We start from the raw sequence: 23,901 nt of genomic DNA on the forward strand, positions 1-23,901 counted from the left end.
GCACGGGCTCAGTTGAAGCTCAGCTGTTCTGTTTCTGTTCAGGTCAGTCGGTGGTTGTCGTCAAACAGAGGCATGATGGGAGCAAAAGACATGTGGACACAGAGGAGCCACAAAAAAGCAGCTGACCTTTGACCCCAGGACCCAGAGAACACGGTAAAAACACACCTGTGGTGCGCTCCAGTCCTGGGGGGGGTTCCTAAAGTGGATTATGTGTAAACTCTGAGTCTGTTAACCCTGAGAGCAAGGAGACTCTGGGTTCTCTGTTCCAGACACACAGGTAAGGCAAAAACAGAGTCTGTTACCGTGGCAACTGAGTCCGGAGTCTGTTACCGTGGGAACTGAGTCCAGAGTTTAGGGTTAGACTCAGAGTTTGTTGAACCTGATTTCCTGTGGTGCATTCAAGTCTGTCTATGGTTGTGTACATGTTTGTGTACATTTGTTTACATGTTTGTGTATGTTTTTGTATATGTTTGTGTGTACAATTAGTATACGACTAATATACACAAAAGATACACATGAATATATTCATGTGTGTTTTTGTATATATTTGTGTGTACAGTTGTGTATATTCATGTGTATGTTTTTGTATATATTTGTGTGTACAATTGTGTAAATTCGTGTGTGTGCTGCATCTTTCAGGTGCAATGGATGCTGTTGACCCCTCCCCCCTGCGCCGTTTTGTCGTAGCCAAACGTTCGATCACGTCCATCTTCGACCTCCTACTGGACTTCGTGAAGGACGGGTCTGCGTTTGTGGACGGTCAGGAATACCCGTCGGTACCTCGGGTTTTTGGATCTGCTGGTGCGGTTCGGGCACTAACCTGTTGTATATTGTCACGTGTTTCAGCGGCGTGGCGAAGCGACGACCTGGGTCCAGTTGCCATGGAGGAGCAGAGTCTGGAGATGGTGAGCTGCGCCACCAAATTGACGGCCATCCGCGAGGTGGTGGTCCGCAGACACATGAAGGTGGCGTTCTTCGGCAGGTACCACATGGACCAAACACACCTGTGCACTGCACATGGAACCAACGGAACCAGTGGAACTGGCAGAACCAGTGGAACCAGCAGAACCAGTGGAACTGGTGGAACTGGTACAACTAACAGAACCGGTGGAACCGCTTGAACTGGTAACCAGTAGAACCAGTAACCAGTGGAACTGGTAGAACCATTGGAACCAGTGGAATGTGGAATGGGTGGTTCCATGCCTGTTCAGAGGAGGCGTATTCACTGTGGTCTCTGTCCTCTCCTGTGCTGTTAATGCTGGACCTAGTTCTGTTGCAGTGCAGTCCTGGTTCTGTTGGACTCAGATTCTGGTTCTATCGGATTCAGGTCCTGGTTCTATTAGACTGAGAACCTGGATCTGTTGTGCTCAGGTTCTGGTTCTGTTGTACTCAGGTTCTGGTTCTGTTGGACTGAGCTGTCCATGTCTTTGGACCTTCTCTGTAGATCTGACTGTTTCAGGTCATAGATCTCCCTCAGATTGAATCAGATCTTCCTCCAGGGAGAACTCAGGTCCTGGTCCTGTTGGACTCAGGTCCTGGTCCTGTTGTACTCAGGTCCTGGTTCTGTTGGACTCAGGTTCTGGTCCTGTTGAACTCAGGTTCTAGTCCTGTTGGACTCAGACCCTGGTTCTGTTCAATAATAGGTCACATGTACTTGGTCTCAGTGGTCGTTGTGGGAACAGATAAACATATGAGCAGCTGCTGCTTCACAAACGGTTCAGATAAAGTCCATCATCACCTGACACTGGGCCATGGCTATATGTCCATATGTGTCCATGTCCAAATGTCCATATGTGCCTATATCCATGTGTCCATGTCTGTGCGTGTCCATGTACATACATGTCCACGTCCATATGTGTCGGTTTCAGGACAAGTAATGGGAAGAGCACTGTGATCAACGCCATGCTGAGGGACAGAGTGTTACCCAGTGGAATCGGACACACCACCAACTGCTTCCTGAGGGTGGAGGGGACGGATGGAGAAGATGCCTACCTCACCACTGAGGCATCCAATGAGAGGATGAACGTCTCTGTACGTCACATAGGGGGAGGAGTCAAAGGTGCACATATGTCCACAGAGAGAATTTTAAACATGTGTAACCCCCCCCTTTTTTTTACTCCTCCTCTTCCTCTCAGACCGTCAACCAGCTGGCTCATGCTCTCCACATGGACCCGACCCTGGACTCTGGTAGTCTGGTCCGAGTGTTTTGGCCTAAAAGTCGCTGTGCTCTGCTGAGAGACGATCTGGTTCTGATGGACAGGTGAAGGTTCTGATGGACAGATGAAGGTTTTGATGGGCAGGAGAAGGTTCTGATGGAGACTGACCTGAGGAGTCTCAGCTTTTATGGACCCATGAATATTTCATCCTCCTTAGAATCAGTTCATGTTAAGACAGTGTTTTATATGTTTGTTCCATGTACCTCTGACCTCTAACCTCTGTCCCCTGTACCGTGACCTCTGACCTCTGACCCCAGTCCTGGCACTGATGTGACCCTGGAGCTGGACAGCTGGATTGACCGGTTCTGTCTGGATGCCGACGTCTTCGTCCTGGTGGGAAACGCCGAGTCCACGCTCATGAATACGGTGAGGGAAGCAGCAGCAGAGGTAGACCAGTCACAGCGAAGCCTCTGCTCGTTTCCTTGTCATCATCCACGTATTCTTCTCATCTGCAGGAGAAACTTTTCTTCCATAAAGTCAGTGAACGCATCTCCAAACCCAACATTTTCATCCTCCACAACAGATGGGATGCATCCGTGACTGAACCTGAGTTCATTGACGAGGTCTGGGCACCACAACTTTCTACCTGGCAACAAAAACACTGCTCTCTGATTGGCTGACAGACTGTTGAAATAAGACAGCGTTATGTAACCCCGCCCACTCCATCTCAGGTGAGGAAGCAGCACCTGGACCGCTGTGTGAGCTTCCTGGCTGAGGAGCTGAAGGTGGTCAGTGTGGACGAGGCTCCGCAACGAATCTTCTTTGTGTCGGCCAAAGAGGTGCTGAGCTCCAGGATGCAGCGAGCACAGGGGATGCCTGAGACGGGTGAGACGGGTGAGAGGAGTGAGACGGGTGAGAAGAGTGAGATGGGTGAGAGGAGTGAGACGGGTGAGAAGAGTGAGATGGGTGAGAAGAGTGAGATGGGTGAGAGGAGTGAGATGGGTGAGAGAAGTGAGACGGGTGAGAGGAGTGAGAAAACATCAGCCTCTGGAGGCGGTCCTTGTAGAGGAGGTCTTTGAGGAGGTGGTCCTCTTGGAGGGGTCTTTGTGAAGGTGTTCTTTGTGGAGATAGTCTTCAAGGAGGAGGTCTTTGAGGAGGTGGTCTTTGTGAAGGTGGTCTTCATGTCGGTGGTCTTTGTGGAGTCGGTCTTTGTGGAGCTAGTCTTTGTGGAAGCGTTCTTTATGGAGGCAGTCCTCATGGAGGCGGTCTTTGTAGAGGTGGTTTTTGTGATGGTGGTCTTTGTGGAGCTAGTCTTCGTGGAGCTGGTCTTTGTGGAAGCGTTCCTCATGGAAGTAGTCTTCATAGGCAGTCTTTGTGGAGGTGGTGTTCGTGAAGGTGATCTTTGTGGAGGCAGTCTTTGTGGAGGTGGTCTTCATGGATGCAGTCTTTGTGGAGGCTGTTTTCGTGGAAGTGGTCTTTGTGAAGATGGTCTTTGTGGATGTGGTCTTTGTGGAGGCTGCCTTCATGGAGCCAGTCTTTGGGAAGGTGGTCCTCGTGGAGGTGGTCTTTGTGGAGGTGATCTTCAAGGAGGCAGTCTTTGAGGAGGTGGCCTTTGTAAAGGTGGTCTTCATGAATGAGGTCTTTGTGAAGGTGGCCCTTGTGGAAGTGGTCTTTACGAAGGCTGTCTTCGAGGAGGTAGTCTTTGTGAAGGTGGTCTTCATGAATGAGGTCTTTGTGAAAGTGGTGCTTGTGGAGGTGTCTTTACGATGGCTGTCTTCATGAATGAGGTCTTCGTGAAGGTGTTCCTCGTGGAGGTGGTCTTTGTGGAGGCGGTCTTTGTGAAGGTGATCTTCGTGGATGTAGTCTTTGTGAAGGTGATTTTCATGGATGCGGTCTTTGTGAAGGTGGTCTTCATGAATGAGGTCTTTGTGAAGGTAGTCCTTGTGGAGGTAGTCTTTACGAAGGCTGTCTTCATGAATGAGGTCTTTGTGAAGGTGTTCCTCATGGAGGTGGTCTTTGTGGAGGCGGTCTTTGTGAAGGTGATCTTCGTGGATGCAGTCTTTGTGAAGGTAGTCTTCGTGGATGCAGTCTTTGTGAAGATGGTCTTTGTGGATGCAGTCTTAGAAGGTAGTCTTCGTGGATGCGGTCTTTGTGGAGGTGGTCTTTGTGAAGGTGGTCTTCATGGAGGTGGACTTTGTGAAGGTGGTTTTCGTGGATGCAGTCTTTGTGAAGGTAGTCTTCGTGGATGTGGTCTTTGTGAAGGCGGTCTTTGTGTGGTCTATGTGGTCCTTGCGGTCTTTAGTAGGACCGCCTCCACAGATGGACTGAATGAAAGTGTCTGTGTCCTCCTGTCCTGCAGGTGGCGCTCTGGCTGAAGGGTTCCACGAGCGCCTCAGGGAGTTCCAGATGTTTGAGCGGACATTTGAGGTATGAAGAGGGGAGGTCACGCGTGTCCCAGTTCTGTGACATGTCCTGGATCAGTGTTGTGACCTTTGACCTTTGACCTGCAGGAGTTCATCTCTCAGTCTGCCGTGAAGACCAAGTTCGAGCAACACACGATGAGGGCGTGGCAGATCACTGAGGCCATCAAAGCTGTGATGGACGCCATCAACATTGCCTCTGCCGACAGGAAGTGAGAAACACAAACCAGTCCCAAAACAAAAGGGTTCAAGCACAGGGGTCAAACAGATGGCCCAGGGTCGGATCCGGTCTATGAGAGGAAATTAAACTGAAGATATGAACCATTATTTTAGCTCAGCTTCCACATTCAGACCACAAAAATACTAGGATTTATATGAATGTAATTTCATTACTTTACTTCAGAAGCTCCTGTTTCTGTTTTTTCAGCTAACGATGACACCAGTTCAACACAGTTCAGACACAATGAACCGACTGAAATCAAAGACAGTTCCACCTGAAGCTTCACTGTATTCAAGGACTCCAGCTCTGGAAACAGACCATAGACCACTGCACTGTCCTCAGAAACCAGCATGTGTGACAGCCATTCCATTCCATTCCATTCCTGTGTCTGTTGAATTCCAACCCAAACACACCTTCTTCTACTGAATAAACAGCTGATCCATGTCTTCTTTCAGAAGCAGAAGTATAAACACCACTACTGTGTCCATCACTATCTTCTTCCAATTGGCTAAAACAGTTCTATTACTACCACAAAAGTAACTGTCATCCAGAAGTAACTATGGAAAACTACTGGACTACTGCTCTGCCAATGTTCCCAAACTGTGAGTTGGACTGGTTCTTCTATCAGGACAATGCTCCTATCCTCAGCTAGGTCCATAAAGGTGTGGATACCGGACCACCAGATGAAGACCCTGTCAGGTCCAGTCCAACCTTCAGACCTGAACCCACTGTGAAAACTTGTGGAGGAACATGGATGGTCCAAACCCTGGAACAGGTCTGAGCTTCTGGACCTTCTCTGGCAGGAGCTGCATAAAGTCCTCCAACAGCAGTGGAGGACAGAGAAGACACGTGGAAGCTGTCATTGAACATCAGGGTTATTCCACCAAATATGGATGTGTGACCTTTGACCCAGGTCCAACAGTAGTTTGGGTTGTTTACAAATGAAGATGAACTGGTGTGATTTACATTATTTAGGTCTGAAAACACCTGAATCTGTTTGGGATTTGGACCATGTGTGTGTTCTGTAAATACATGTTCTAAATCAGGGGTGTCAAACTCATTTTGGTTCAGGGGCCATATTTAGTCCAATTTGATTTCAAGCGGGCCAGACCAGTAAAATAATGACTTAATGACCTATAAATAATGACAAATCCAAGTTTTCTTTTTGTTTTAGTACAAAAAAAACCCCAATTACATTATGAAAATATTTACATTTTACAAAAAGAGATATGAATAACCTGAAAAAACAGAAATTTCATTAGAAAAATTTGTGCAATTTTAACAATATTATGCCTCGACTTATTATTTATACATGTACATTTACACACAGTGTTACATAAACATTTGGTAACAGGCAGAATATTGTCAAAATTTTGGAGTTTGGAACTAAAATTTGAACAATTTCTACAATATTACATCTCTTATTAACACAACAACAGATCACAGTGGATCTATAAATGCACAAAACATTTAGTAACAGCAGAATATTGTTAAAATTGCACATTTCAAGTTGTTCATCTTTGTTTTTATGTATGTATTTATTTGCGTTTTATTGTGAAAGAATAGTTTTGTAGATGTAAATATTTTCACAGTGTAATGTTATTTTTTTCACTTAAATTTTTTCCACATAATTTTTCCCAAAGAAAATTTGTCGTTGTCATTATTTATAGGTTTATTGTGTTGTTCTTTTTACTGTAGATCACATTGGTCTGTATGTGGAACCGGAACCAAAATGATTTTGACAACCTGGACTGTTCAGGTTCATTTTTGCACTTTCATCCTGTGGGCCGGAATGGAACCTTTGGCGGGCCAGATTTGTCCCCCGGGCCGCATGTTTGACACCTGTGTTCTAAATAATTATATTTATATTTGGAATTTGGGACAAATGTTGTCTGTAGTTTAGAGAATAAAACACACATGTTCATTTGACTCAAACACAGAAATGGAAGAACCAGACAAACAGATCCTTGTGCAGTGGTCTGTGGGTTTGTTCCACAGCTGTATGTTCTATTTGATTAGAACCGTATGTGACTGAGACTTTGAAGGAAAGAATGGTGGGTTTATTTAAGAGGGACAGAAGTGAATCTTTATCTTTTCTGTACAACAGATTTAGTTGTTCCATTAATGCTACACATAGAGGCTGTTTCCTGGAACGGCTTCAGTCTGGATCTGTTTCATCCACTGAACCTGAGTTGGACAGTTGAACTGACTGCGGTGTGTTCAGGGACACCGCACTCCACCGGTCACCTGACTCACGTCCCTTTATCCACAGTTCAACCAAAATGATTCAACTACTGAACACCAGCGACCTCTGTGATCCAAACGCAGCCTGATGTGACCCCTGACCCCCTGACCTCTGACCTCTGACAGGATCTGCTGCCTGGAGGAACGTGAGGAGCAGAGGGACCGTCTGGACTTCGTCCGAGGACAGATTAACCGGCTGAGTGACAGCATCAAAGACAGGATCAGGACTCTGACCGCCGACGTCTCCGCTAAGGTGAGCAAATCCTCCACTGCACACGCTTGGATGGGTGGAGCCTGTCTGCACACTCTCAAACGGGTAGAGCCTGTCTGCACATACTCAGATGGGTGGTGACTGTCTGTACACGCTCAGATGGGCGGAGCCTGTCTGTACATGCTCAAATGGGTAGAGTCTGTCTGCACATGCTCAGATGGGTGGTGCCTGTCTGTACATGCTCAGAGGGGCGGAGCCTGTGTGCACACACTGAGAGGGGCGGAGCCTGTGTGCACATGCTCAAATGGGTAGAGCCTGTCTGCGCATGCTCAGATGGGCGGTGCCTGTCTGCACATGCTCAGATGGGTGGAGCCTGTGTGCACATGCTCAGAGGGGCGGAGCCTGTGTGCACGCGCTCAGATGGGTGGAGCCTGTGTGCACACACTCAAATGGGTGGAGCCTGTGTGCACATGCTCAGAGGGGTGGAGCCTGTGTGCACATGCTGTTCATTTTGTGGTTTCTTACATGACGCTCGTCATCAGAGTGAATATGTTTGTCTTCTATTTGTGTGTGTCAGGTTGCCATGGCACTGTCCAATCAGATCCGATCTCTGCCGGTTCTGGTGGACGAGTTCAGAGCTGATTTCAATCCCAGCCCCGAGACCCTGGAACTCTACAAGTCTGTGAGTCCACATCGAGATGGAGTCAGATTTAGACCAGTGAAGCCAGACTCAGTCTGGCTCAGTCCAAACTACAGGGACAGGGTTATGTGTGCCTCTGTGTGTGTATGTGTGTGTATATGTGTGTGTGTGTCTGTCTTTGTGTGTATGTGTGTGTCTGTGTGTCGGTGTGTGTGTGTGTGTGTGTCTGTCTGTGTGTGTATGTGTGTGTCTGTCTTTGTGTGTGTGTCTGTGTGTGTGTGTCTGTCTTTGTGTGTATGTGTCTGTCTGTGTGTGTGTGTGTGTGTGTGTCTGTCTGTGTGTGTATGTGTGTGTCTGTCTTTGTGTGTATGTGTGTGTGTGTCTGTCTTTGTGTGTGTGTGTGTGTGTGTGTGTCTGTCTGTGTGTCTGTCTGTGTGTGTATGTGTCTGTCTGTGTGTGTGTCTGTGTGTGTGTGTGTCTGTCTTTGTGTGTGTGTGTCTGTCTGTGTGTATGTGTGTGTCTGTGTGTGTGTGTGTGTGTCTGTCTGTCTGTCTGTGTGTGTGTCTGTGTGTGTGTGTGTGTCTGTCTGTGTGTGTCTGTCTGTCTGTGTTTGTGTATGTGTGTGTCTGTCTGTGTGTGTGTGTGTGTGTGTGTCTGTCTGTCTGTCTGTGTGTGTGTCTGTGTGTGTCTGTCTTTGTGTGTATGTGTGTGTGTGTGTGTGTCTGTCTGTCTTTGTGTGTGTGTGTGTGTCTGTCTGTGTGTGTGTGTATGTGTCTGTCTGTGTGTATGTGTGTGTCTGTCTGTGTGTGTGTGTGTCTGTCTGTCTGTGTTTGTGTGTGTGTGTGTGTATGTCTGTGTGTCTGTGTGTGTGTGTGTGTGTGTGTGTGTGTCTGTCTGTGTGTATGTGTGTGTCTGTCTGTCTGTGTTTGTGTGTGTGTGTGTGTGTCTGTCTGTCTGTGTGTGTGTGTGTGTGTGTGTGTCTGTCTGTGTGTCTGTGTGTGGACATGTCGGTGGTCTTGTCTCTAACTCTAACGGTGGTCTGGTTCATGGTGTCCAGAAGCTGCTGCGTCACGTGGAGGAGCGACTGGTGGATGGGTTGGACGCCCGCTGCTCCGTTAGCGTCCTGCACGACCTCAGGGATGCCCAGAGTCACATGACCGGTATGGACTCCTCCACCTTCGTCAACATGCTCGGTGTTCTGTGGTTTCCATGACATCAGATAACTGTTAAAATCAGATAATGATGCATTTACTGTCCCTTCAGAAATAGGATCATCCATAAACCCTGGTTCAGTCGGTTCAGTTTATTATTGGATTCATTCCACAGTTCGTTCTGACGTAGAATCCAACTTCCTGTTCTTGTCTTCGACCTCACCTGTTTTCTGTTATTTAAAAGTTTTTCCTCATGTTCAGATGTAACAGAATTGTCCTCGGTGTCTTTCCTCTGTGTCCTCTGTGTTCATCCTCTGTGTCTGTCCTCAGACAGCGTCCGTCCTCTCCTGTCTTCGTCTGTCCAGGAGCAGCTGTCCACTCCTCCTTCCTCCTTTCAGTTGACCTATGACCTCAACCTGTCCGCCGTCTGCGCAGACTTCATAGAGAACATCGACTTCCAGTTCTCTCTGGGATGGACCGCCCTCGTCGCCCGCTTCATCGGCGCCACCAATGCCAAGCGAGCGCTGGGCGGAGCTGACCCACAACCGCAGGTGAGGGTCGAGACGCCGAGCGTCCCACTGTGTCCACATTCTGAGACAGTGTCCCACATGTAGACGGTGAGGACAATCAATCAATCAGAAGCCAGAGCATTAAACCAGTCAGAGAGCAGACAGTTCTGTTCCAATCCAATAAACAGACTGTTTACCATGTTGCTAGGTAACCACATCTTTATTGTGTCTGTCCAGAAAAGCTCCACCTTTAAGGATGAGCTGGTGGTTTCCATAGCAACTGGCCTGGTGTCCGTCACCTCCCGGGCATCCATGACAGTGCTGGTGATCGGTGGAGTGGTGAGTCCATCAGGGTGTGTCCTTGGGTGTGTCGTGGGTGTGTCCTCTGTCCTCAGGTGTGTCGTGGGTGTGTCCTCTGTCCTAAGGTGTGCTTTGGGTGTGTCCTCTGTCCTCAGGTGTGTCGTGGGTGTGTCCTCTGTCCTCAGGTGTGTCGTGGGTGTGTCCTCTGTCCTCAGGTGTCGTGGGTGTGTCCTCTGTCCTCAGGTGTGTCCTCAGGTGTGTCGTGGGTGTGTCCTCTGTCCTTAGGTGTGTCGTGGGTGTGTCCTCTGTCCTCGGGTGTGTCCTCAGGTGTGTCGTGGGTGTGTCCTCTGTCCTTAGGTGTGTCGTGGGTGTGTCCTCTGTCCTCAGGTGTGTCCTCAGGTGTGTCGTGGGTGTGTCCTCTGTCCTTAGGTGTGTCGTGGGTGTGTCCTCTGTCCTCGGGTGTGTCCTCAGGTGTGTCGTGGGTGTTTCCTCTGTCCTCAGGTGTGTCCTCAGGTGTGTCGTGGGTGTGTCCTCTGTCCTCAGGTGTGTCGTGGGTGTGTCCTCTGTCCTTAGGTGTGTCGTGGGTGTGTCCTCTGTCCTCAGGTGTGTCGTGGGTGTGTCCTCTGTCCTCAGGTGTGTCGTGGGTGTTTCCTCTGTCCTAAGGTGTGCCTTGGGTGTGTCCTCTGTCCTCAGGTGTGTCGTGGGTGTGTCCTCTGTCCTCAGGTGTGTCGTGGGTGTGTCCTCTGTCCTCAGGTGTCGTGGGTGTGTCCTCTGTCCTCAGGTGTGTCGTGGGTGTTTTCTCTGTCCTCAGGTGTGTCGTGGGTGTTTTCGCTGTCCTCAGGTGTGTCGTGGGTGTTTCCGCTGTCCTCAGGTGTGTCGTGGGTGTTTCCTCTGTCCTCAGGTGTGTCGTGGGTGTGCCCTCTGTCCTCAGGTGTGTCCTCAGGTGTGTCGTGGGTGTGCCCTCTGTCCTCAGGTGTGTCATGGGTGTGTCCTCTGTCCTAAGGTGTGTCCTCAGGTGTGTCTTGGGTGTGTCCTCTGTCCTCAGGTGTGGCGTTCAGTGGGCTGGCGTCTCATTGCCCTGTCCGTCTCTGTGTACGGTGTCCTCTACCTGTATGAGAGACTCACCTGGACCAATGCGAGTCAGGAGCGAGCACTGAAGCAGCAGTTCGTGGAACACGCCACTCGCTGCCTCCGAGCCGTTGTCCCCGTCACAAGCTCTGCCTGCAGCCAGCAGGTGTACAAGTAAGACTCCGCCCACTCACCTCTGACACCTTCAGGTTCCGTCAGTGACTCCTTTGAACCCTGTCCTTCATACTGGACGTGTTGTTTGATGGGGTTCATCCTGGTGTTTGGTCTTCTCAGAGAACTGTGGTCCACGTTCAGTCGTCTGACGCAGAGAGTGGACCTCAGTGAAGCAGAGCTGGAGGGAAACGTCCGCCAGCTGAGCTTCAGGATCCAAAGGCTGGAGAACATCCAGAGGAGGTCCAAGGCCTTCAGGTCAGAGGTCAAACAGCCACACAGGGCTGAAGCACACTTCAAACACAGTCAGGTCATGTGACACTGAGACGAGCGGCGTGGAACAGGATGACATCAGCTCCACCATCAAACCCACACCAGTTTAACATCAAACCCACACCAGTTTAACAACAAACCCACACCAGTTTAACATCAAACCCACACCAGTTTAACATCAAACCCACACCAGTTTAACATCAAACCCACACCAGTTTAACATCAAACCCACACCAGTTTAATATTAAATCCACACCAGTTTAACATCAAACCGACTGTAGTTGAACCTGGTTTCTTCATGTGTTCTCTTGCAGAAACAGAGCCACTGAACTGGAGACGCAGCTGGAGGCCTTTTCCATCCAGTATCTCCAGGGAAACTGAAGCAGACAGACGTTGGTGTAGATCAGCACCTCCTGCTGGACCTGCCATGTCTACTTTAACCACAGGAGCAGATTTCACTTTTAACATTGAATGTTTCTATAGTGAAAACCTATGATGACACGATCAGTTCAATGTTTATGAAGGATGACTGTGAATAAAGTCCATCTGTGTAAAGGCTGTCTTTGTGTCGAGGGCGCTGACGACCACTGGGATAAAGGGGGGAAACATGACCACACCTTTCAGGGAAGAATTATTGGTACTTAAGCAGTGACCTCAAACATATGTCAAGTATATTTTAAAAATGGTCTGAAATGTCCATTTCTGGGGGACATCGTGTATTCTTACAGTTTGGCCACCGGAGGGTGTTGGTAACCATCAGAGGAGTATTAAAGGTCTGGAATGTCCTGGCATAGGGTTAGGGGTTAAGGGTTAGGGGTTAGGGTTGGGGGTTAAGGTTGGGGGTTAGGGGTTAAGGCAGGGGTGTCAAACTCAGATCCTCAAGGGCCAGTATCCTGCATGTTTTAGATGTTTCCCTCTTCCAGCACACCTGACGGTCATTATCAGGCTTCTGCAGAGCTGGATGATAGGCTTATCATTTGAATCAGGTGTGTTGGAAGAGGGACACATCTAAAACATGCAGGATACCAGCCCTTGAGGGTCTGAGTTTGACACCCCTGGGTTAAGGTTAGGGTTGGGGTTAGGGTTACAAGACCTACAGCGACCTGTCAGTCAAATCTCAGGGATATTGATGTGGTTGGTTCAGTTTCAGAGGGGGCTGGAGACTACCCCCAAACAGGACCGGTATACAGGTTTAGACTGGCTGCTTTGTGACTGCTTACCTTGGGCCTGGGTTAAACCAAAACCAAACACTTGAGTTTTTTCTGAATTCCACACAGCCACGGCAACAAGAAGCGATGAAGCCGTTTCCATGTTTGTTGCAGCTGTGGCCGAACTGCGGCTCGGTGGAATTCAGAAAAAATCTGAGTGACAGTTTGGTTTTGGTTTGTAAACAGATGGACTGTTTGTGGTGGCGTCCATTTGGAAGGTGTTCACTGTGAGGGAAGGGACTTAGGTAACAGTCCCCAACAGACGAACAGATTAGAGCAGGGGTCTCAAACTCAACAAAACCTGGGGGACGCTGGAGGTAGAATCTGGGTCAGGCTGGGCCGCATTAAGTATTCCACAAAAAAAGGCTTTCTTTACTTTACTCGCAGCTAGTAACATGCACTTTTTGATAAACTCACCTTCCTTGAATGGCTTTGCGACCCTAACATTCGTCTCACTCATACTTGCCCACCTAATTTCCCAGGTACTTCATGATTGGCTAGCTTGACAACCGTTGACAACAAATGCTGAAGGAAACTGTCATGAGATTATCTATGGTAGCCCGTAAGTGATAAAAAATAAATAAGTGTGGCAAGACTCAGCAAAAAGGTGTATTTGAGAACTACGTGCAGGCCGCACTAACACTAAACTTTGATGTCAAGTAGGGGGGCACAAAATATCATCCCACGGGTCGCATTTGGCCCACAGGCCGGGAGTTTGAGACCCCTGGATTAGAGACACTGAGGGTCTGACTGGGGTTGGACACACGGGATGGGACAGTAGTGATGGACATCATAGGCAGCTTTAAAACATGGACATAGTTTTGTGGTTTTCCCGCCACCAGAGGGTGCCAACCACCACACTGACCTCAGAGCCATGATATGAAACCATGTCACAACATTACAGGCGAATTCTCTCCACTTTTATACATGTGTAACTGCACAAACAGACCGTTTCTAAAAATCTGAAACAATGGGAATGAGGTTTAACATCTGATCTGAGTTTGGACAAACTGTAACCAATCAGGAAACACTAGAGAACGATTGGACCTCAGCCTTTGGACAGACGAAAGACTGACTGTGGTGCAGTTTGGAGACAGGTGAAAGGACAGGAGACAGTATAAAAGGACAGGAGACAGGTGATCATCTGAGTGGAACAGTTTATTTGCTCAAATATCAGGTTACATGTTGGTGATTAATGTGTGCAGTCATTTCAGTCCAGGATCCTCCAAGGTTTCAGACGATCAGTCCCAGACCTGATCCCAGACCTGATCCATCTTTATGTTTACTTTCATGAATGTCTTTTGTGCTGCAGTTTTAAAACCTTTTACATTCATACAAAAAGAATTAACAACAGATGGAACAGGACGAGCAGCAAATGAACATGAAAACAATAAAGGAGCAGCGCCTCCTGCAGGTGGACCCAGGACCTGCAAGTGGAACCAGGACCTGCAGGTGGACCCAGGACCTGCAGCCTCAGTCCATCTGTTTTATGGACTTGACTGAAAACCGGCACCGTTGATAGCTTGAATGGAAACGTTCTTCACGTCACAAGGAACTTTAATATTTGTTAAAAACAACAATAATAAAAATAAACACAAGTGAAAATGAATCAACACTTCATCTGATGAAGTCGGTTTGAACATCGGCTTCAGACTTTACAAAATCACAACAAATGAGAACAAGCTTTTTCCCACTATTGTACCTTTTTAAAGTAAATCATGTGTTTGACCCAGTTTTTATGACTAATCTGAGTTCAGCGACAAGACTGGACCACACCTTCAAAATGTGCAAAAAAAAAAGAAGAAGAAAATAAAATAGAAATCCAGTGTTTGATTTGCATGAAGTCCTCAGTCTGTTCTGGTCAGGAAAGTCCAGATCAAGATCCAGATGGACCCGGAATCCAACAGAACCAACAAGAAAAACCACAGAAATGGGTAGTGCTGCAACAACAAATCCATTAAATGAATCCAAATCGATTCTTAAAAGAGTTGCCAATGAATTCATCAGTTGATTGGCTGGGTGTTGATCCCGTTAGTATGGAGGCGTGTCCCCACTAGTGTACCAGAGGAAAACCCACAGCAGCATGGCTAAGGCTTCCAATGATGGACACATATTAAAGCTAGGTTTTCATTCTAAGGCTAATGACGTTCATTTTGTCTTCTGTTTATGTAAGTATACTTTTGTTTTTTCTTTTGTTCAGACAAAGTATAGTTTTTAGATGTTACCTGCTTAACAGTTTCGACTGTGACTCCAGTCTTCCTCAGAAGTATCATCTGACATGCTGCTGACGCGCCATTTATCAGCTGCTCGGCTCAACAGACCAATCAGAGCCCGTCGAGCTGACTGTGCCTCCTCCGCCTTGGGTGGTCTCTGGAGGAGGGAATCCCAGGTGTGCGAGAGGGTGCACGCCCCCTTGTCCTGGTTGATGGTGCCGCTCACCCGCCTCCTGATCTCTATCGCCTCCTTGATCCAACGTTTGAGTTTCGCATGTTAAATCTTAGGTGGTTTTTCTGGTGGGCTCGCGTTTTTTCCAACTTTTCCAGTCGGTGGAGAGCCTTGACACCATCATGTCCAAAACTTTCTTGGATAAGGCTACTGACGTTCATTTTGTCTTCTGTTTATAATATTATACTTTTCTTTTTGTCACAGTCAAAACTGTCAAGCAGGTAACATCTAAAAACTATACTTTGTCTGAACAAAAGAAAAAAGAAAAGTATAATTAGGTTTCCATTCTGTTGGCGGTGCCATCGACAGCTCCATTTAGACCAAACAGACCACACCGTTTATGGAACAAAACTGAAATATGGAGAAAAAATGGACCAAATCCCACTGTGCACTAGGTTTGGGCTGAATAGGGCTGTGGTGTCCACCGGGAACAGAATGTAAACCTATCTTAAGTTAGCCTATGTGTTCTGATTACTTTAGCCCATTAGCTAGTTTGACACTATTGTGGTAACTGTATCGTTTTCATCCATGTGCGTTTATCAGAGCACCAGACTGACGGTACCTATCATTAACTGAAGTAATCCATCCAACACTAGTTTAATAGACTAGAACCACAGCTGGTTCCGGACTAGATCTGCCTAGTCTGGAACCAGAACCAGTCTAGGTAGTGGGTTAGTGCTCACTAACTAAACCTGAAGTCATTATGGAATGGAATCATTAGTGACTCATCTGCGGAATATATTACTGTGGGTTAAATACTGATCTGTGAGAACTGAGTCTTTTATGTTTATCCGATGAATTGATTAGTTATTAAAATAATCTACAGGCTAATCAATTATCAAAATTATCATTAGTTGCAGCCCTAGAAATGGGTCAAGAAATGGACTGTCCTCGTGGACATGTGGCCTTGGGGACACAGCACCACCTGCTGATGATGTGATGAACTGCAGTTGAAATAGTTTTCCTTTCTGACTCAGTTTGCACGTTATGGCTTTAAAGGTCAAAGGTCATACATTGACAGGTGGAGGTGGTGATGATGCACATACCAGCAGCTTATTCTTCATCCTCATCATCCTCGTAGATGTCGCTGTGTGATTCCAGCTGAGTCTGAGACCTTGTCCACACTCATCCTGACATGGACCAGGAACATCCACAGGGATCAGGTCTCCACCATCCACTGATACTTTAAGGACCGACTCTAATCGCCTTCAGACTGTTTTATTACTGTAAAAGGTCCAAACTGGACCAGTTCAGGTGGTGTTCTGGACGGAGGGACCCCTTTAACTGTAGGTCTCTGGTCCAGGCCTGGTGTTGATGGACAGAATATATGTTCTACAGGTGAGGTTAGCGATTCGGATTGACACTAGTGTACATTCATGTTCATATGTCAGAGTCCGGAAACCTGACAGTTTCTGTTCATCCACAGAAAGTGACTATTGTATTTGTTTTGAACATTTATACTAAATAAATATGTCATATACTTAACAATTTGTCAATAAATATTGATATAAACAGTACATAAGGGATGATGTCAAAGCGAGTCCAGAAGGATTTGGAGATTGAAACTAGTTCTGTAAAGCTGCTGAAATGAACCAATCTAGATGAAGTTGAATGTGGACTTTAAAGGAGTTGAAGTCAATTTTTGATGAATTCCAACCACTGAACCCTTGTCCGTCTGTTTCCACAGACTGAATCAGCTTCATGTCCAGATGTTTCCTGTTCCTGGTTGTTTTAGGACACATGAAGCAGATACAAGTCTGGAGTTGAATCCACATATTGAACTTATATTTGGTACCTGTTAAATTCTCAATATTGGGTCCAAAGAGGCATCAGTGCAACTTGAGCTGAAAAACCTAAACCCATCGATCGGAGAAAGAGAAGACATTAGGAGACACATGGACAGAAAAAGACAGAATCCACCTGGACCTGGAAACTGGAGTGGACTACCACAGAAAAGCCCTGGTAGAAGATCCAATCCAAGTCCAGAACACACCTGAGGAGGTGGGCGTGCCCTTACAGGGTTAACTCAACAAGAAGGACATGTTAGAAGCACAAGCACAGAAAGGGAATGGATCAGCTGATCCACATTCACACCAATGATGAAACCCTGACAGGACGAAGATGGACCAGGACCTAGAACGTACCACAGAACTAATGGGTGGAATTCATATGTTTAGTGTTTCTTGTGATATTTGAGTTAAATGTATTGAATTTAAGTCCACTCTTCAACATCTGATTGGTTGGTTTCAGATCCACTGTGGATGTGCTTTGACGTCTATGAATGTATTTTCATTCTAGTCAAACAGAGCATGAACATGAACCTGTTACTGACTTTGAACTGCGAGTCAACAAAACATCCAATATACACAGCCTCGGATACTTGAGTGATTCATTTCATGTAACTGCTTCTGCTCAAAACTCTGATTAGATTTTATCCTTAGAAAATGCATTAGATAAAAAACAGGATTAAAACAGACCAATGTTCAGAGCCGTAGACAGAAGTGATCAAATATATGTCTGTGCCCATATATGCTAATGAGGACATGAGGTTAGTGCGCTGTTTATTCTGCTGATCCTTTATCAACCTATATCTGTAGAACTACAATGTAAACTATGGGCTGTCTGCTGCCACCTGCTGTTGGTAACGGGATAGAACTGTTGAACCTGGAAACTACAGAGAAGTTCAAAGTGCAAGCCTTGGACGTTCACTTTATGTGCAAACTTTATGAATAATTATCCTAATGTCTTAATGTCTAATATTACCTGTGACTCTCCTTCTTCCCTGGAGTCTCTGTGCTTTATGTCCTCACAGGTTTTCCCTGGATCATCACAGGTTTTCCCTGGATCATCTCTGGACCTGTTGCTGTGGTCCTGCATCTCTCCTGCCTTCATCGTCATAACTCACTTATCCATATAGTTATGATAGTGTTTATTATATAGTTCCATAGATGGTAGAGGTTTATAGTATTAGTACTAACAGTTACAGTAGTAGTATATCCACTGGTAGTACTAGTATTTGTAGTAGTAATATATCCACTGGTAGTACTAGTATTTGTAGTAGTAGTATATCCACTGGTAGTACTAGTATTTGTAGTAGTAGTATATCCACTGGTAGTACTAGTATTTGTAGTAGTAGTATATCCACTGGTAGTACTAGTATTTGTAGAACTAGTACTACCAGTTATGTACATTTGTTCTAGTTATTGGTACTTATACTAACACCAGCTGTTTTACTTTTTAACAGTTTGTTGTGCATCCATGTGTCTCCGCCTACTTCCCCCGTTCTCCCCTTCACCCCAGTCTCTCTCTCTCTTTAACCCTTTCTCTCCTCCTGTCACTCGTCCATCCTCCATAGTCTCTCTCCCTCTCTCTCTCCTCCTGTAACTCATCCATCATCCACCGTCTTTCTCTCTCTCTCTCTCTCTCCTCCTGTCATTCGTCCATCCTCCATTCTCCCTCTCTCTCTCTCTCCCCCTTCTCTCTCTCCTCCCTTCACTTGTCCATCCTCAGTCTTTCTCTCTCTCTCTCCTCCTGTCACTCATCCATCCTCCAGTCTCTCTCTCTCTCCCCTTTTCTCTCTCCTCCTTTCACTCGTCCATCCTCTACAGTCTCTCTCTCTCTCCTCCTATCACTTTGTCCATCCTCCACAGTCTCTCTCTCTCCCCCTCTCTCTCCTCCTATCACTCGACCATCCTCCACAGTCTCTCCCCCTCTCTCTCCTCCTGTCACTCGTCCATCCTCTACAGTCTGGTTCTACTCTAGGTTTAAACCTGTTAAAGGTACTTGTTCCTTCCACTGTCTCCACTCACTTCTGTTTACTCCTGTTAGATTCGGTTGGTTTTGGGAATTGGTTTAACAGTCTGGTTTCAACCAGTTCTATATGTAAAGTGTCATGAAATAACTTTTGATATGATTTGGTGCTATATAAATAAAATTTGATTGATTGATTGACCTACATTATGTAAATAATGGACCACCAGCCAATCAAAGTGGAGTACTCAGCACAGAGGTGTATTAAATACCTGTATGAGTGTGGACGAAGCCTCAGCCTTGTTGTGCTACTACACTTACAGCGGCATATGTTCTGTTCAGTACCTTATAGACCTTGCAGGATATACATGAAGCAGTGGAAAAGCAGCAGGAAGCTGAGCTCAGACGGACAGGAAGCAGCTTCACATTCACTGCAGTGACGTTGACGCTGCTGTTGGTTTGTTCTTCTGTCTGAACGGTGGAGCTCTACCGGTGTTAAGGTGGTCCGTCCACCCAGGCGTCACCGGGTTCAGGGTTAAAGGGAGGTCCGTCCACCCAGGCGTCACCGGGTTCAGGGTTAAAGGGCTGAAGACGAACTCCATCTGCAGCATCGCTCGTCTCTTTGGTTCAAATTCTCATTCACTCCTTTCCCTGTTCTGTCCAGTCAGAGGCCTCCATCTCAGTCACACGTCTCCCACATCAAAGGCCCTCATCAGCAGGTCCAGGTCCCCGACACTGGCAGCCTGGAACAGTTCTGGTCGGTCCATCATCGAGATGGCGATCCGTAGAGCAGTCCAGATGTTGGCTGACATCTGCTGTTGACTGCAGCGTTGACTCCGCCTCTGCTGGTTCAACGCCATCAGGAAGTTACTCACTGCCTCCCTGCAAGACCCAGACCCGTACCAGGACCAGGACCAGGATCAGAGACAGGTCTACAGTCAGCACAGTTATGACTTTAAAGAGAGATCATTACACACTTTAGATTTCAGTGCAAACTGACTGAAACAGAGGTGGATTTACTAGTATTGAAGGTGCGTTTACATTCAGCCTGTATGAATGTTAAACCAAGGGACAGAGCTTGCCTTGCCTGAATCAAGGTTACCAAGCCCCACCCTGGAGCCAGGCCTGGGGGAGGGGCTCTTCTGTGAATGCCTGGTGGTCAAGTCTTAGCCCATGGAGTCTGGCCGGGTACAGCCTGAATGAGCAGCACAAGCCCATCTTCCTGCAGGTCTACCACCAGCAGATGGAGCCATATGGGCCTGGTGCTTTGTGGATTGGGTGTTGGCCACATAGAGAGGCCCTGGCAATCTAATCCTTAACTGCCAAAACTGGTTACTCGGACATGGAGTGTTACCTCCTTGGTGGGGAAGGAGCCTGAGTTGGTGTGGGAGGTTAAGAGATACCAGGTAGATATAGTCGGGCTGACCTCTATGCACAGCAGGTGTGGGGTTACTTGTAGCCCCCAGGCTCAGCACCTATATATTGGAGTTTACCCTGATGGATGAGAAGGTTCCTTCCCTATGCCTTTGGGCTGAAGAACTGGCTCTGACTGTTGTCTGTGCTTATGCACCAAACAGCAGTTCAAAGTACCCGGTGTTCTTGGAGTCTCTTGGTACTGTACTGGAAGGTGCTCCACGCCGGGACTCCATTGTTTTACTGGGGGATTTCATGTGGGCTACAACAGCAAGACTTGGACGGGTGTGATTGGGAGGAATGGCCTGCCCAATCTGAACCTGAGTGGTGTTCTGTTACTAGACCCCTGTGCAAGACACAGGTTGTCCATAACAAACAGCTTGTTCAAACATAAGGATGTCCATAAGTGCATGTGGCACCAGGCACCCTAGGCCGCAGGTCTGAAGAAATGACTTTGTAGTCGTTTCTTCAGACCTGCAGCTGTATGTCTTGGACACTCGAGTGAAGAGAGGCGCAGAGCTGTCAACTATGGGTGGATGGATGGAAGGTGCGATACCTGTGTTCTAGGTGGATCTACCTGTGCGCTCCCAGGTTGATGCAACTGATGCCCAGGTTGTACCTGGACCGGATAAACCCTGGCTGCAGCTCTAGTGCTCGGCTGTACGCCTCCACTGCCTCCTCACTGCGGTTGCCGTTGGCCAGTGTTGCTCCCAGACGGTTCCACAGAAGGTAGTCCTGAAGGGAGCGGGGCAAACACTAACATTATCAGGCTGCAGAGAGGTGTGGGTCTAACAGCTTAGAACACATATTTCACTGTTGGCTCCATACAACATGTGCATTATGAGATTCATTAAATTATTGCTTCAAAAGCTAAATTTCCTATTCTGCCTTAAGGGCTGCTGGTTGTTGTAGATGCAGATATTTACCTGTGGTCTGATGGACAGGGCGGCAGTGAACGCCTCCACTGCCTTGTTAAAGTCACAGCTGAGGTTGAACAGGACCCCCAGTCCTGTCTGCAGGTCTGGATCCACACAGTCCAGGTTCAGCAGCGCCGCATCCTGGAACAGCAGCAGGATATCCTGAAGGCGGCAGCTGGACACACAGGGACAGACGTGATGTTCAGGTGTTGTGTTACCTGTTGGATGTTCAGGTGTTGTGTTACCTGTTGGATGTGCAGGTGTTGTGTTACCTGTTGGCAGTGCAGGTGTGCAGGCCCCTGTGTGGTGTGGCTGGTGAACCCTGTAGCTGACTCCTCTGGTTTGAGATCAGGTGTTTGTATCGGGGATTGTGGCTGATCCATCGCTGCAGAGCATCACAGGCCTCTCGCTGCATTCCACTGTTGGTGAAGCTGACGGCCAGTGCCATCAGAGCCGGTAGGTTGTTGGGGCGAAGCTCTAGACATCTGTACAGGTGAGGTCACAATGAGGTTAGTTTCTCTGTTAGCCACTTAGCTTCCACCACATAACAATCAGACTGAATGAGACAGACGTCACCTCTGCAGAGATACGATGGCAGCCTGTTCATTCTCATTCTCAGCCTGGGTCATCCCCAACACCTGCCAAGCCTGGAAGAAGAAGAAGAAGAAGAAGAAGAAGAAGGAGGAGGAGGAGGAGGAGAAAGAAGAAGAAGAAAGAAGAAGGAAGAAGAAGAAAGAAGAAGAGAAGAAGAAGAAGAAGAAGCAACAAGAAAGAGAAGAAAGAAGAAAGAAGAAGCAGCAAGAAGAAGAAAGAAGAAAAGAGAAGAAGCGAAGAAGAAGAAGAGAGGAGGAGGAGGAGAGGAGAAAGAAGAAAAAGAAGAAGGAGAAGAAGAAGAGAAAAAGAGAGGAGAAGAAAAGAAGAAGAAGAGAAGAGAAGAAGGAGAAGAAGAAGAAGAAGGAGGAGGAGGAGGAGGAGGAGAAGAAGAAGAAGAAGAAGGAGAAGAAGAAGGAGAAGAAAGAAGGAGGAGAGGAGAAGAAGAAGAAGAAGAAGAAAGAAGAAGAAGGAAGAAGAAAGAAGAAGAAGAGAAGAAGAAAGAAGCAGGAGAAGAAGAAGAAGAAGAAGAAGAAGAAGAATGAAGAGAAGAAAAAGAAGAGGAAGAAGAAGATTTAACATGAAACAACATTCAAGTTGTTCAAATATGACAGAACCAGTCGGTTCCACAGTAACTGGATCCAACAGAATCTGACAATAAACACTAAGAGTCAACAGAGTCACATGACTGAGAATGAAACCAATGACACAAAACCAGTCCCAGTGTCACTGTTCTATGTGGATCAGAACCAGGTGAATGTGTTCTATGTGGATCAGAACCACTTGGATGTGTTCTATGTCAGGTTCTATGTTCCAGTCCTGTGGTCTGGATGCAGATTAATCTAACTATAGAAGTGGGCGGGACTTTCACTGGAGGAGAACTGAACTCATCCAATCACAGTCCTGATGTGACTTCTATCAGAACTAGACTGATATCTGGAACCATTGACATGTTCTAAACCATCAACAGATGGACCAGTAGAAGGAAGGGAAGAGTTAGAATATTTGAAACAATCAGTCAAAAACTAAAAAAATGTACATCTGTCAAAACTATAAACAAACTTTGTCGACATTGTCCCAAAGAACAAACAGATAAAATTTGAAATGAATGCGATCACTAGTTTAGTCAGAGATGATGTTTGAAGAAACGGCTAATGACAATGATGAAGATGATGACAACAAAAACGCAGAAGACGCATGCAGCGATCGGACGATTGGCCAGGGACAGAACCGTCAATGGTGACGTTCCATCAACAGAACCCATAAAAGGGGTTCAGAGTTGGGCTGAGCGCAGCTGGGTGGGACAAGGAGCTGGTCATGTGACTGTCTTTCCTGTGTCCCTGTGGACCTGTGCCCCTGTGGACCTGTGTCCCTGTGGACCATGTGTCCCTGGTACCTCTGAGTCTTGGGGGTCCTGCAGGATTGCGGCCTCCAGCAGCAGGACGGCAGAGTTCAGGTCTCCTTCCCGGGCTTTGTCCTGTCCCTCAGCGAAGGCATTGGGCCAGTCCCTGTACGGGTTTGTGGTGTTGAAGTAGTAACCCTGTAGAGGACACATGGACATGTGGACACATGGACATGTGGACACATGGAGTAACACAACAGCATATCTGCAGACCCAGTGGAACCAACAGCTGACGGTTTTTGAACACTTGGGTTTGTGTTTTTTAAACAGATGAAATGAAGACAGTTTGGGTTTGGTGTTTCAGAATCCCATTGAAAATAGCGTCACATAAAATAAACCACAGATTGGATGGACACTCCTGTACGCTGATAGGACCAGAGCAGAGGCTCCGCCCACAGACACCAGTGTTCCCCTTCTACTGAACCTGGAGTCTGGAACTGGGATCTCAGCTCTGCAGGAACTGAACCTTCATCCACACGCTTTCAGATCTGCTCAACCATGAGCAGAAGGAGTGTGGCAGGACAACTGGGGGCTGTGTCGCCATGACAACGTGCCTGCTCACAACGTCCTGGGCATCTGACAGTTCCTGGACAAGAGGAACATCTCTGTGCTGGACCAACCTCCCAACTCAGCCGACCTGCCTCCGGGGAACGTTTTCCTCTTTCTGAAGCTGAGGGGGTCATGAACACGTGGGACACGTGGACCACATCAGGATGGCCATGACCATGGAGCGGTGGAGGGAGGGTCCCAGAAGAACCCTTCCAGGAGCGCATGGAGGCATGTCATGGCCGAGGAGGCATGGCCGAGGAGGC

General features: G+C 47.3%; 2 protein-coding genes and 1 long non-coding RNA gene across 9 annotated transcripts in view; 1 reads left to right on the top strand and 2 right to left on the bottom strand.

Moving 5' to 3' along the window:
• LOC115437187 (mitofusin-1-like) lies at positions 1-19,972 on the top strand. 7 transcript variants are annotated; one of them, XM_030160376.1, is made up of 20 exons: positions 1-153; positions 640-759; positions 847-982; positions 1,869-2,031; positions 2,136-2,260; positions 2,474-2,582; positions 2,672-2,779; positions 2,888-3,050; positions 4,516-4,583; positions 4,667-4,788; positions 7,167-7,293; positions 7,829-7,933; positions 8,949-9,051; positions 9,373-9,593; positions 9,789-9,890; positions 10,897-11,093; positions 11,214-11,348; positions 11,678-11,752; positions 12,419-12,422; positions 19,961-19,972. In XM_030160376.1, the coding sequence occupies exons 2-18, from the start codon at positions 645-647 to the stop codon at positions 11,742-11,744; spliced, it is 2,166 nt and encodes a 721-aa protein (XP_030016236.1). In that variant the 5' UTR covers positions 1-153; positions 640-644; the 3' UTR covers positions 11,745-11,752; positions 12,419-12,422; positions 19,961-19,972. The 7 variants fall into 7 exon arrangements, with proteins under 7 accessions (XP_030016236.1, XP_030016234.1, XP_030016231.1 ...); XM_030160374.1 differs by lacking the exons at positions 12,419-12,422; positions 19,961-19,972 and adding an exon at positions 11,789-11,921; XM_030160371.1 differs by lacking the exons at positions 12,419-12,422; positions 19,961-19,972 and having other exon boundaries at positions 11,678-11,921.
• Positions 13,717-17,880, bottom strand: LOC115437269 (uncharacterized). The gene is made up of 2 exons (XR_003937926.1): positions 14,037-17,880; positions 13,717-13,998 (listed from the first exon to the last, which is right to left on the bottom strand). It is a non-coding gene; the product is annotated as an uncharacterized LOC115437269 (long non-coding RNA).
• Positions 18,969-23,901, bottom strand: part of pex5lb (peroxisomal biogenesis factor 5-like b) — a 22,206-nt gene continuing 17,273 nt past the window's right edge. Inside the window, exons 9-14 of the mRNA XM_030160391.1 lie at positions 23,084-23,227; positions 21,673-21,743; positions 21,369-21,581; positions 21,106-21,271; positions 20,757-20,914; positions 18,969-19,648 (exon numbers count right to left, since the gene is read on the bottom strand). Of these exons, the coding sequence (XP_030016251.1) occupies positions 19,450-19,648; positions 20,757-20,914; positions 21,106-21,271; positions 21,369-21,581; positions 21,673-21,743; positions 23,084-23,227 (951 nt within the window). The 3' untranslated portion in view covers positions 18,969-19,449. The remainder of the gene's footprint in view (positions 19,649-20,756; positions 20,915-21,105; positions 21,272-21,368; positions 21,582-21,672; positions 21,744-23,083; positions 23,228-23,901) is intronic.

Source organism: Sphaeramia orbicularis, chromosome 17, assembly GCF_902148855.1.
Source record: "Sphaeramia orbicularis chromosome 17, fSphaOr1.1, whole genome shotgun sequence".
Taxonomy (NCBI): Eukaryota; Metazoa; Chordata; class Actinopteri; order Kurtiformes; family Apogonidae; genus Sphaeramia; species Sphaeramia orbicularis.

What these genes read in the sequence shown, in the direction of transcription:
- LOC115437187 (XM_030160376.1), top strand. Translation starts at nt 645, where the DNA reads ATGGATGCTGTTGACCCCTCCCCCCTGCGCCGTTTTGTCGTAGCCAAA. An exon ending in AAGGTGGCGTTCTTCGGCAG is followed by an intron (nt 983 to 1,868) that starts GTACCACATGGA and finishes TGTCGGTTTCAG; the next exon opens with GACAAGTAATGGGAAGAGCA. An exon ending in TGTTTGAGCGGACATTTGAG is followed by an intron (nt 4,584 to 4,666) that starts GTATGAAGAGGG and finishes TTTGACCTGCAG; the next exon opens with GAGTTCATCTCTCAGTCTGC.